At 48.3% G+C, this 12,671-nt stretch overlaps 2 protein-coding genes and 1 non-coding gene across 3 annotated transcripts; 1 reads left to right on the top strand and 2 right to left on the bottom strand.

The window, feature by feature from the left end:
* Positions 1 to 4,869: 4,869 nt before the first annotated feature.
* TRNAT-UGU (transfer RNA threonine (anticodon UGU)) lies at positions 4,870 to 4,941 on the bottom strand. The gene has a single exon. It is a non-coding gene; the product is annotated as a tRNA-Thr (tRNA).
* A 192-nt stretch (positions 4,942 to 5,133) lies between these two features.
* Positions 5,134 to 8,029, bottom strand: LOC123099206 (protein WEAK CHLOROPLAST MOVEMENT UNDER BLUE LIGHT 1). The gene is made up of 3 exons (XM_044521381.1): positions 7,648 to 8,029; positions 7,207 to 7,554; positions 5,134 to 7,093 (listed from the first exon to the last, which is right to left on the bottom strand). Exons 1-3 carry the CDS (start codon positions 7,960 to 7,962, stop codon positions 5,291 to 5,293), a joined length of 2,466 nt encoding a protein of 821 aa, XP_044377316.1. The 5' UTR covers positions 7,963 to 8,029; the 3' UTR covers positions 5,134 to 5,290.
* Positions 7,958 to 11,432, top strand: LOC123099207 (protein IN CHLOROPLAST ATPASE BIOGENESIS, chloroplastic). The gene is made up of 11 exons (XM_044521382.1): positions 7,958 to 8,249; positions 8,733 to 8,816; positions 9,097 to 9,171; positions 9,271 to 9,313; positions 9,417 to 9,474; positions 9,565 to 9,750; positions 9,822 to 9,884; positions 9,964 to 10,055; positions 10,642 to 10,723; positions 10,823 to 10,933; positions 11,020 to 11,432. The coding sequence occupies exons 1-11, from the start codon at positions 8,111 to 8,113 to the stop codon at positions 11,158 to 11,160; spliced, it is 1,074 nt and encodes a 357-aa protein (XP_044377317.1). The 5' UTR covers positions 7,958 to 8,110; the 3' UTR covers positions 11,161 to 11,432.
* The last annotated feature ends 1,239 nt before the right edge of the window (positions 11,433 to 12,671 follow it).

The following is a 12,671-nucleotide window of genomic DNA, read 5'->3' as shown; positions in this document are numbered from 1 at the left end:
CACAACCGTGCGTCTGGCGAAAGCAAAACCGTGACTCTCGCGAAAGAACAAAATAGAAAACGCGTTTTGTTTTTCCCTTTCCGAGAGGCACGCCCGTGCCTCTCGCGAAATCACAACCGTGCCTCTCGCGGAAGCAAAACCGTGACTCCCGTGAAAGGAAAAAAAACAGAAAACGCGTTTTTTTTTTCCTTTCCGAAAGAGGCATGCCCGTGACTCTCGCGAAAGCACAACCGTGCGTCTGGCGAAAGCAAAACCGTGACTCTCGCGAAAGAAAAAAATAGAAAACGCGTTTTGTTTTTCCCTTTCCGAGAGGCACGGCCGTGACTCTCGCGAAAGCACAACCGTGCCTCTCGCGGAAGTAAAACCATGACTCTCGCGAAAGAAAAAAAAACCGAAAACGCGTTTTGTTTTTCCCTTTCCGAGAGGCACGGCCGTGACTCTCGCAAAAGCACAACCGTGCCTCTCGCGGAAGTAAAACCGTGACTCTCGCGAAAGAAAAAAAACAGAAACGTGTTTTTTTTTGTTTCCGAAAGGCACGGCCGTGACTCTCGCTAAAGCACAACCGTGCCTCTCGCGGAAGAAAAACCGTGACTTTTCGTGAAAAAAACGCGTTTTTTCGCGTAAATTTTTTTTTCGACAAATTTTTGTCAAAAAACTAAGGAAGACCGGGGGAAAACCAAAACGTAAAAAAAACCGAAAAAAGTTTAAAAAGCCGAAAACGCGTGCGGAAAAATAAAAAAAGAAAATCTGAAGGAAGCGTCCAGAGCGCGACACGTGGCGAATGGCTGAAAGCACGCCAAGTGGCGCTGATCGTTGCGAGGCTTCCGAAGGAGCGCTTGTTAACTAGTTGCTCCCCTCTAAAGCGATGAAACTCCGCGAGACCTATGTAGGAGGATCCTATTTAGCACGTAGGTCGGGAGATAGCGGAACCCCTGTTTCACGCGTAGGACGGCACATGTAGCGAAGGAAACGTGATACTGGGAAATGTTCGGCAATTTGAAAATATGTTCAGGAATTTAGAAAATGCTCACGAGTTTGAAAAATTATTCATGAATTTCAAATTTGTTCTTGATTTTCAAAAAGTTTACATATTTCGATATTGTTCTCGAATTTGAGAAAAAGTTTGACTGGACTCCTGCGTTGGAAACATTCAGATAACATTATTAACAGCTTTAGTACTACACCGTGCTCGCTATGCACTAACCTTAGCTACAGTCAACATGGTAGTCTTATTCACCAACTTATAAGTTGTATGAAAACCTATCTTACCTACGGCCGACAACTACAGAGCGAACCCCTTGAATTAACTTGGGTCACAAGTGTGTTTTTGGCTGTTTTAATTGCATCATTTGGTGTAAATGCATACATGTATCAAGAAATTGTTAAATCCATTGTAACATATCAGATACATTCAACCCAGAGGAAAGGATGAAGCAGCAAACTAATGTTTCAGTGCCAGCGTCTCGTAAATACTTAATGTACTATGTTTTCTATTTATGTAGACCTAATTATAAACTAGATACCACAATCTTGAAATTTCTTTTTAAGGGCAATCAAGATATTTCTAAGACCATGCACTTAGCAATCCCCTACCAACATATTTAAGGAAACAGGTAGAGATATACACACTATGTTAGAGATATATATACTACTAGATGACCGGTTGCGCCAATGGCGCAAAGACCGAGTGCATGCCAATTATTGTAGGAGTGTGCACTAAAATATGTAAACACAAAATGAAAGCGTATATTTCTTTTATTATGCCTGTTTCAATAGCATACCACACAACAGTCTAAGCAGCAAATAACTGACAGTTAAATGCCAATGATGGTCTTAGGGGATTACATAAGATCCAAAAGGATGATAGACATAGAAGTCTTAGTAGGCATTTATACTAATGCTAAGTTATATAACAAACAGCTCTTGCAACTTACTTATATTGAGTAGACGATCAGTCCTTTGGAAGTGCATTTGAAGGCCCTTTGTTCATGCTAGATGACCCGTTGCGCCCATGACGCAAAAAGCGAGAGTAAGCCGAGTATTAAAGTCATGCATATGAGATTGATTTAAACCAACTTAATAAATACTTACATTCCATTACATGATAGCTTAAAAGAAAATATTCGTATCACGCAAAAAGGAAGAGCGCATTTAACATGCATATTAGACTGATTTAGAACAAGTTAATGGATACTTATATTCCATTACATGATAGCTTAAAATAAAATATTCAAATCACTTGATAATAGCATACATTGATGGCTTTATAAAGTAAGCTATATTAGCAGAGATGCATTGTGTATATAGTGCCTGTCCATTAACCGTTGCCTGAGTCTTCTACCTGCCCGTTGCCCGAGTCTTGTACGTGTCGCGAGTAGGAAGGGAAGAATGAAGCCAAAAAATGATGAAATGATATGTTATAATAACAACAAATGATTAGAACAAAAGGCCAAGGCCAAACATCACCTTATCGTCAACTTAAGAATTTATTTTTTTCAACAAGTTGTGCATCTAAAATCCTACTCAATACCTGAGAAAAAGATGTTTTAGTAACATGCCAGCAGGACAAAGAACAAATGCAACAAGGGATTTCAAGAATACTGGCATTTCTCCATGCCCTGTGTTGACGTGGCTTGCTGTAACCCCCACGTGGCTTGCTGTAACGAAGATCCTTTTTTATCTCTAACATAGCAAGCACCTATACATATATAGAAAATAGTTGCACAAAGTCGGAGATTGAAAACAGAAGTTAACACTCAAACAAAAAGGAAGAGAGCAGTTGACTTTTCCCCTAGCTTATTCATGTTTGTCACATACGACTTTCATTGCTGGGAGATAATCGTAAATAGAAATATGGTTCTTGTACCTACAAAAAACATGGCTCTTGTGATCTACAGCAAGGGCCTCTCTTCTAGTGAAGCCTCTACGTTTGTAATCTTGATTCTTTTATGTGAGTTCATATTCAATTCTCTTGCATATCTTCAGAGATATAGTACTCCCTAAATTCTTCCTCTCAAAAAACATTATATGAGGAATTTTCGTCATGAAGCATCCTTCATGGACAAGTAGATAAAACCCAAACGATTCCTCAAATCTGGACAAGCACATCAATGGAGGGGACATAGTCAATATCATACCATAATATATCTATCTAAAATGAACAGTGCTAGGAGGTTGTTTTAAATCTGGACGAGGAGGGAGTAGTTCACCCTCGGGGCTGAGGGTATGTACCAGTAGCTATGTGTTTGATCTCTCTCTCTCTCTCTCTCTCGTGTTCTTGAGGTGATACGATCTTGATGTATCGCTAGCTTTGCTATTATAGTTGAATCTTATGATGTTTCTCCCCCTCTACTCTCTTGTAATGGATTGAGTTTTCCCTTTGAAGTTATCTTATCGGATTGAGTCTTTAAGAATTTGAAAACACTTGATGTATGTCTTGCCGTGCTTATCTGTGGTGACAATGGGATATCACGTGATCCACTTGATGTATGTTTTGGTGATCAACTTGTGGGTTCCGCCCATGAACCTATGCATAGGGGTTGGCACACGTTTTCGTCTTGACTCTCCGGTAGAAACTTTGGGGCACTCTTTGAAGTACTTTATGTTGGTTTGAATAGATGAATCTGAGATTGTGTGATGCATATCGTATAATCATACCCACGGATACTTGAGGTGACATTAGGGTTTTGGTTGATTTGTGTCTTAAGGTTTTATTCTAGTACGAACTCTATGATAGATTGAAGGGAAAGAATAGCTTCGTGTTATTTTACTACGGACTCTTGAATAGATCGATCCGAAAGAATAACTTTGAGGTGGTTTCATACCCTACAATAATCTCTTCGTTTGTTCTTCGCTATTAGTGACTTTGGAGTGACTCTTTGTTGCATGTTGAGGGATAGTTATATGATCCAGTTATGTTATTATTGTTGAGAGAACTTGCACTAGTGAAAGTATGAACCCTAGGCCTTGTTTCAACGCATTGTAATACCGTTTTCGCTCACTTATATCGCTTGCTAACTTGCTGTTTTTATATTTTTCAGATTACAAAAACCTATATATACCATCCATATTGCACTTGTATCACCATCTCTTCGTCAAACTAGTGCACCTATACAATTTACCATTGTATTGGGTGTGTTGGGGACACAAGAGACTCTTTGTTATTTGGTTGTAGGGTTGTTTGAGAGAGACCATCTTCATCCTACGGCTCCCACGGATTGATAAACCTTAGGTCATTCACTTGAGGGAAATTTGCTACTGTCCTACAAACCTCTGCACTTGGAGGCCCAACAACGTCTACAAAAAGAAGGTTGTGTAGTAGACATCAGGCACCAAACCGTCTTGTGCCTAGCGATGAAACGTCTGAAAAACTCAAGGCACACGATTAGTCCGCAAAAGCATTGTCATCAATCACCAAAACACCTTAGGGATAAATATGCCCTTACACTCGCCCACCATAATGTTGGCGATTTTCATGCACATATTTTTGAATAAACAGAAGCAACTCATGGAATAAGTGGGAATTTCCGGTTCTTGTCGACGAAGCCCTGAAAGTCAACACCGGATGTTCCATGATCTCAACACCAATTCTATGGATGTCGTAGTTTGATGGATGGGTTGATGAAGGTCTCTATTGAGCATTGTAATACATAATAATAATAAAAGAAGCTAATGTGCTAACTCACGAGGGTCGAGATGATCGACCGTCTATGTTGTTGGAGTCCCCCTGGTTCGTCTCCCTGGTTTCATCTTTAGTTCTTTAGCAGATGATGCAAGTGTGAGTTGAAGTGATAAAGCTTGCCATAAAGGCCTTCCTGTAAAAAAAAAAAGAAGAAGATGAAGAACAAAACAAATCAGAAGCAAAAGAAGTGCCCTCACGCAGGATCGAACCACGGACCTTCAGTTTACAAGACTGACGCTCTACCACTGAGCTATAAGGGCTTTGTTGGCATTTTCTCGAAATAACTTTATATATTACCGAATTAAACAAAAGCACATGTATGGTTGAACCTCTAATGCCACGCCTACACATGACATGTATGGTGTATCATGGAGTATACTGCAAAGGAAACAGGATCCGAAATGTGCATCACAGAAATCAATCTTCATCTGCATCATCACAGCACCGAGCCAAAAAAAATCTCATGATCATCTTTTGTTAGACTTTACAAAAAGAGTCATGATCCCCCTCATTGATCAATATACACATTACACATGTCCGATGATGTATCAGTATTATCTTCCATCACAGCCGGCGAGGAGCTGATCCGACGCCGAGCAAGAAGACGATTCACTTGCCGTTCCATGTCTGCGCTCTCTTCTTGGCCAGGAACATGACCATGCGCGGGAAGAAGGGCTTCTTCTGCCCGGCCTCCTCCGCCGCCGCCATCGCCGCCATGTCCGCCCTCGGCATGTACCCGGCCCTCGGGCTCAGGATGTGCGGGTTCCCGCCGCGCGCGTCGCCGCCCTCCAACGTCGAGATCTCCGCCAGCCCCGTGCGGGGCGGCGACGCCGTCTCGCCGCCCGCGCGCCGCCGCAGCTCCGCCTGCAGCTGCCGCTCCGCCGCCAGCTTCGCCGACTCCGCCTGCTCGCACTCCTCCCTCGCCGCCCGTAGCGTCTGCCTCCTCAGCTCCGTGTCCCTCCCCAGCTTCGCCAGCTTCTGCTGGCCCCGCGCCTCCGCGTCCTTGGCCTCCTTCACCTGCCTCAGCGCCTCCGCCACCCGCTCGCCGGCCGCCTCCTCCGTCCCCCGCGCCCTCCGGCTCAGCTCCTCGTACTCCTCCGTGGTCAACGCCACGCAGTCTTCGGGGACTTGGCTCTGCGCGCTCTGGGTGGCGTCCTGCTGCTGCTGCAGCAGCGCGTCCGCCGAGGCCGCGGCGGCCTCCGCCGACGCCTTCGCGGCGAGTACCTCCCGCAGCACGGCCTCCAGCCGCGCCTCCGTGGCCTGGACCGCGGCCCTGGCCACGCGCGCGTCTTCCCTGGCCGCGGCGACTTCCTCCTGCGTCGCCCGAGCGCTCGCCTTGGCTCGCTCCGCCTCTCGCCGTGCCTCGTCAAGCTGTTCGGGCGTCGTCTTCTTCTTCCCCTCTTCGCTGTCCCTCGCTCTTGCCTGCGCCGCGGCGAGCTCGGAGGTCACCCAGCTCAGCTCCTCCTCCAGCGACTGGATGGACGCGGACGACGACGTGCTCTGCTTCTGCCGTAGCGCGGCGAGCTCCGCCTTCTCCTTCTCCAGGTCTGCGCGCAGCGACGCGGCGGCGATGTGCAGGATCTTGGTCTCGTCCTTGGCCTTCTCGACGCTCCCCATCGCCTCCTCGAGCTCCTTCTTCGCCTTGCCCACCATCGCCGGCGTGCTGCTCGCTGCCGACGTCTGTTTATCCTCCTCCTCGCTGGCCCCTTGGACCGCGCGCGCGAACAGCTCGGCTCTGAGGGTCGCGAGATGCTCGGAAGCCGCGGCCACCTGGGACTCGAGGTCGCCGGCCGCGGCCAGCTCATCCCTCAGCCTCCGCACCTCCATCTCAGCTTCCTCCAGCTGGTTCTGCCACCGCACCTTGTCCTCCCGCCACGCCAGCGCCAGCCTCATCCTCTTCTCCTCCGCCGCGTCGTGGGCGGCGCGCGCGGACTCCAGCTCGGCCCTGAGCACCTCGAACTCCGCGGCGGCCTCCCTCAGGGCCTCGGCGGCGTGCACCGTCTCGCCAGCAGTGTCCCGCACCCTCGCCGCCGCGGCGCTGGCCTCCTCCGCGACGGCGTCCCGCTCCTTCCTGAGCGCGTCCATCTCGGCCCTGGCCGCGCGCAGGTCGGCGAGCGCGGCGGCGTGGCGGCCGCGGACGGAGTCGAGCTCGGCTTTCGCCGCCGCGCGCTCCCGGGCGCTCTTCTCGAGCTTGCGCAGGCGGAGCTTGGCGAGCTCCGAGTCCTTGCGCGCCTGCGCCTCGGCGATCTGCGCGCGCTTGACGGTGAGCCAGAGGTCGTCGATCTCGCCGGTGGCGCCCATGAGGTCCTGCTGCGCCTCCGCCCGGGCGGCGTCCACCTCCCGCGTGCGGCGCTGGTACTCCGCGGCCTCCGCGTGCACCACGATGAGCTCCTCCTCGGCCTGCTGCCGCCGCTGCACGAAGGAACCAGAGCAAATCGTCAGACCGACCGACCGACCGACCGACGGAGGGAGCAGCTGGTCATCATCGACGGAGACGCGGATGACATAGGGGGGGGGGGGGGGACCTCTCGCCAGTCGAGGATGCCGCCGAACTTGGAGACGGCGCCGCGGACGGGGTCGACGGGCGCGGCGGAGTCGACGTGGACCTTGCCGTCGATGACGCGGACGAAGCGCTCGGCGATGTCGGAGGCCGTGTAGGCCCCCGGGCCGCCCTCTCCGTCGTCGTCGTCCTCCTGGCGGTGGGTGTCGAAGAAGTCGGCGTCCTCGGAGCTGGCGCGGGAGACGGAGGCCGACGCCGGCGCCGGGTGGCTGCCGCTGGCCCCTTCCATGCTGGAGCTAGCCTCCTCCATCCCGCAGCATAGGCGTAGGACGCGGAAGAAGCACCTCCTGGCCGCACCCACGCTCCCGGATTCCTGCAACAATGCCGAGCTCTAGGTCGGTTGAAGCTGAAGCCTAGCGAGCAATCCATGGCGACGGAGGGAAAGAAAGCCACGTCGGTGAATCACCTGGGTTGTTGGCTTGATCGTTCCTATTGAGCTGTCGTCGGCGGGGAGGAGCACGTCGACGAGGGGGGAGAGGGATAGGCTCTGGCTTGGTCGGTGTGGGTGGGAGGAGGAGGGAGGGAGGAGAAGAGTGTGGCGGGGAGGCGATGGCGCGCGCGAGCCGCGGAGCCTCTCCTGGCTGGCGCTCACGCGCGGATTGTTTTTGTTTTTTTTGGGTGGGTGGGTGAGGGAGGGAGGGAATCTGGAAATCCTGGGCCGGAATTCGGCAGCCATTGGATCGATATCTCGGCGCTCTGCTGGGCCGTGCGTGGGAGCCATTGGTCCCCGTCTCGTCGGATCGGGACAGCTTTGTTTGTTTGGCCCAACCCAAACGAAGCCAGCGTGAGGCCAGCAGCGCCCCGTGTCGCCGTGGACTCCACAGCCCTCCCAGTCCCAGCGCCGCCCGCCCACCCCCGGCCACGGCGAGATGAGGCCCGCGGCGGCCGCGGCCGCGTCCGTGCTGCAGGCGCCGCGCCGCGCCCTCGGAGGGGTGTCGCTCGTCGCCGCCCGCTGCGCCTCCTCCTCCTCCTCCTCTTCGGTCGCCGCCGCCGCCGCCACTTCGTACGGTCAGGCTTCTTCTTCATGCCTAGTTCGTTCCCGGCGTTTTATCTGGCTTCCCCTGCATGATTACGGCCGGTTGATTCGAGGAATCGAGTAGTACGCGCTGCTTATAGATGGTTGGATTCGTAGGCTTATTTTGTCATCCAAATATATCTAATCAAGACGTACTAGTGTGGATTATTATTGGTTGATGGGTTCCTGCTATGGCATTAGATTCGGGGAGCCGGCTGGATCCAGAATGTCATAGTGGTTATAAACTCGTATCATTACTTCTAGGAAATAGGAATGGACCTCAACTAGCATTTTTCAGAGATGTGGTTACTCTCTAGTATGACCGTTTGAGCAGAACCCAGTGAAGTTGTAGCTTAACACAGCACATTTCTGCCTATGCTGCTCTGCTGTTTGCATCATCCATGCAATTACTCCCCTCTACTTCTTTTCCTTTTGCTAGCCGACGTTTCTGACACTTGTCCTGCTGGAATTTTCAGATCATGTGTCGTTTGTCAAGGAAATCGCCGTGACCGACCCCCCGGAGCATCTTAATTCTCTGTTGAATGTGCTTCATGCACGAGGTACGACTTCACATATCTCAGTATGATTTTTCATTTCCATGGATTCTTCAGCAGTGCCAACCTTTTGTCCATGCTTACTCAATGGGTTTCAGCAGCATCAACAACTGTCATCTCATCTCGTTGTCTTTCTTAATCTAGTAAACGTTTTAATTTTGGTTTTGCATAGGTGGTCTCTGGTCAGAAACTTAGAGCAGCACCGGCTAGAGAAAGCATAGTGTTAAAATTGTAGCTCCTGTTCTCTCTTCACCTTGATGTCAAGATTACATTTGGCACTTGGCAGGTGAGAAGATAGTTTCTCCTGGAGCTAAAAGAGGGCTGATTCCACTTGTTGTTCCCCTGTCGGAAAGTCCACAAGGTTTGGATGTGTTCTGGACTGAATTATTCACCTGAACAGTGATTACGAACACTATGATTGTATAAGTTGAAAGGCCTGACAGTATTAGTCAAAATGTAGGTAACTTGACATCCCTGCTGAGATGGCCGACTGCTCCAAGTGGGTTAGTTGCCCCTCCATATACTGTTTATATATTTTTATTGTTTTCACCTCTGGAAGCTGGAACTGGTATTTAAATGGTCTGTCTACATCTGCTTGTCTTTCAGGATGGAAATGCCTGTAGTGGAAGTGCGTAGCCATGGACTATGGCTTTTGGCTAAAAACGTAAGTCTATATTGCTAAGTGTTTGTAATGTTTTATTTTACTACATGTGCACATGCAATCCATTTACAAATTTTTACTCATATTTATCAGGTCAATCAATATATTCATAGAATACTTGTTGAGGCTGATAGCAGTGCTGAGAGTGGTGATGATTTATGGTCTGCTGTTCGAGAAGATTTGTGGTCTGCTGTAGGGGAAGCTGGTACAAACATTTACAGAAGAGGTGATTTCAAAGAATCACAGATAGCAGACCTTGATGTCTATTTGTTGAAAAAGGTTGAGAGATACACCTTAGTTTGTAACTACTGAGTTTGAGGACAAGTATCTTTACTGATATCTTACTGTAGGTTGGACTCTTTCCAGACATTCTAGAAAGGAAAGCATCACGCCACCTGGAAAAAGGAGATAGTGTAAAACTCTTTCCTTCTTCGGAGATACATTATTCATGTTATCTGACGAGATTTAATGTACGTTGCATTTGCCCTTCAGGTCTCCGCTCTTATTACTTCAGAATTCTATACTAGAGATCAATTTCCTGGATTTGGAAGACCCTTTGTGTTCAACTCAGAAGTTCAAAAAAGGTACTGATGTGTGAGCTGTATAGCATAATTATATGTTATTTCATCAGATGTTGTATCTACTAGGTAGGTTGACTGGAAATATCTACTAGGTGGGTGATTGTTGTTCTATCTATTAGGCACTCATTGTGTAGTTACACTTTGCATGAGCACAGTGTGCGCTGGTGAATGGTGATCCCTATCAAAATATGAGTCAAGCAGTTATTATGGCATCTTGCTGTTCTGCTGCACCTTTGGTTGTGCTGGATTGAACCGACTAGAATTCGTTTGTGGTAAAAAAATATCTATTGATATAAGATTGCTAATAGTACTTTCAACTGATTTCTGATTTGAGAGATATCTATTGTGGTGTAAATTTCGTAAAAGAATAGAGATCTAAGAAGTTCTCCAAGTGTTGTGGACTAGCAGGACAACACTAACGTTGTGAATAAATAACAAAGCAATGGCGTGCTAATGTTTGGCAACTGCGCTGTCATACATGTTGTAAATCAGATAACATTTCATCTATATAAGTGCCTGAATAAACCTGTGGACTGTGGTGTACATGTAAAGAATCAGGGTTCCTAATTTTGCTTGTTCTTTTCTTCAGAATTGGGCGTACATCTGAAGCCAAAGAATCAGCTCGAGTGGCTTTGAAGTCACCATGGTGGACACTAGGCTGTAGATACGAAGTATGGTTTCTCATGTTACCTTCTCCTTTTCGCTTTCTGCTTCTATGTCTCAGCTGAGCAACCTTTTACCTATTTTCTTTTCGTCATTCCTTACGACAGGAGGCAGCTGAACTAGCTGGGTGGGAGGATGAGCAGATTGAGTTCATAAGAGAGAAGGTATCCGAAGAGGGCAAACAAGACGATCTGAAGAAAGGAAAAGCTCCAGAGCAGGTCTGTAACAACAAACCGTCTACCATTCCATCATAGATGCCCAGTTGCTTCCCTGCACCCTGTCACATGAGCTTCTCGAACTGCAGGTGGTCCTTGACGAGGCGGCGTTTCTGATGGATCTAGCCACGGTCGACGGCAACTGGGACGAAGTCGTGGATCGGATTGCCGACTGCTACAGAGAGGCTGGGATCCACGACATTGCAAAGTTCATCGCTTATAGGGAATAGAACACCTGCAGTTCATGTTTCCTACGTGCACGATGATGCTTCGAAATTTTTTGCGGCACTCGGCTTCGGAGTTCAGACTGAGAAGTGTAGTGTAGTGTAGGCTTAGCTTTTATGAGCAAGAAGAAACTATTTCAGCGTGTGGATCATAGGCGTATCTTTGTGGTCACGTCGCACGAGCGAAAATAATGCCCAGTTTATTTGATTTCCTTTTGTCGTCTATGTATGTATTCATGATTAATAATATACTAAATAAACCTCAAGTTGTTGCAACATTTGGTTATTTGGTCAACCAAGTTTCAAACATGTCGAATCTGGACAGGAGCCGATGTGTCTATCCACATGGGCGGTGACGTAGCATATCAATTCGACACTTGAGCCCCTTATTTTGAGATTGGCAAATACTGACTAGCTATGTACTCAACTAACTTATGATTGTAGCTGACCACCCTGATGAAAATCAGTGCTTCAATTTGCTTAGAGACGGAGCTGGTTGATGCTGGACAAGAACCTATGGGGGAAGACCAACAAGATGAGCAGCCAGAAGGAGTTATCCCAGAGGCTCCTCAGATGCCACCAGCTTTGAAAGAGAAGTGGAGCCCTGTCCAAGCTACTGGGCAGAGCACAAGATTTGACTGCAAGGGGAAGACCATGATGGAGCTAGCCCAGGAGAACAAAAAGGTGAAAAATCTTGAGACCCCCAAGCCTGCAGCTAACCCAAGCCTTTGGTTATTTGGTCAATCAAGTTTCATTTTTGTTGCTCACACTGTAGGAGTAGATATTTCTGATGTTCTAGCTGATCACTCTCTAGTTGATTTAACAATTTAGAACCTTTTGAGCCCCAAGATCTCGTGTCTCCCACTAGTCTTGTAAATAACATGCCCTATTTCATTCAAACTGAACTGAACTTGTGAGAACATGGATAGGAACCTCAATCCAAAAAGAAAAGAAAAACATTTCCGATTTACCTTGGCCTTTTCACTGTCACTACCAATGGTTTTGATGGGATCCATGCTATCTTGATTGGACTCTCGAGATTAGATGGACATGTTTACTTGAAATAAAAAACACAAGGCATAAGCAAATGTTGTCACAATGATAGAATCAATCGAGCTCGATGATTTTTTTTCTTCAGGTTTTCTTCATGGAGTCTTCAAGTTTTGTTTGGGGGGTGGTAATGCAGCGGTGTTGTTCCGGCGTAGGAATAATGTTTTCCCCCTCTTTGCTCGTTCCGTTTGTGTGCTTATATCCAGCGGAAGGCGTGCGGGTCCGTGTCTCCGGCGGGTCCTCCGAGATGCAGTCGGTTTATTCCAGTGGACCAGTCTGTATTCGGCTGACTTTCGTGGCCCTTATCGGTGTTCATCTTCTCCGGGGTGGCGATTTGCTTCGCAGATCGTGGTCATCGGCGTCTCTTGGTCTACATCGACGACTTCGTGGCTGTTGCTTCTACAAGCTCCTGAGTTTGAAAAAGTTTGCTCCGCCGAGGCGGAGACCCATAGGTGGCATCTTGCTAT

The sequence above is a fragment of the Triticum aestivum genome, chromosome 4D, assembly GCF_018294505.1.
Source record: "Triticum aestivum cultivar Chinese Spring chromosome 4D, IWGSC CS RefSeq v2.1, whole genome shotgun sequence".
In the NCBI taxonomy this organism is placed as follows: domain Eukaryota; kingdom Viridiplantae; phylum Streptophyta; class Magnoliopsida; order Poales; family Poaceae; genus Triticum; species Triticum aestivum.
The sequence above is the reverse complement of the archived record's forward strand: the minus strand, read 5'-3'. Positions and strand labels throughout refer to the sequence as shown.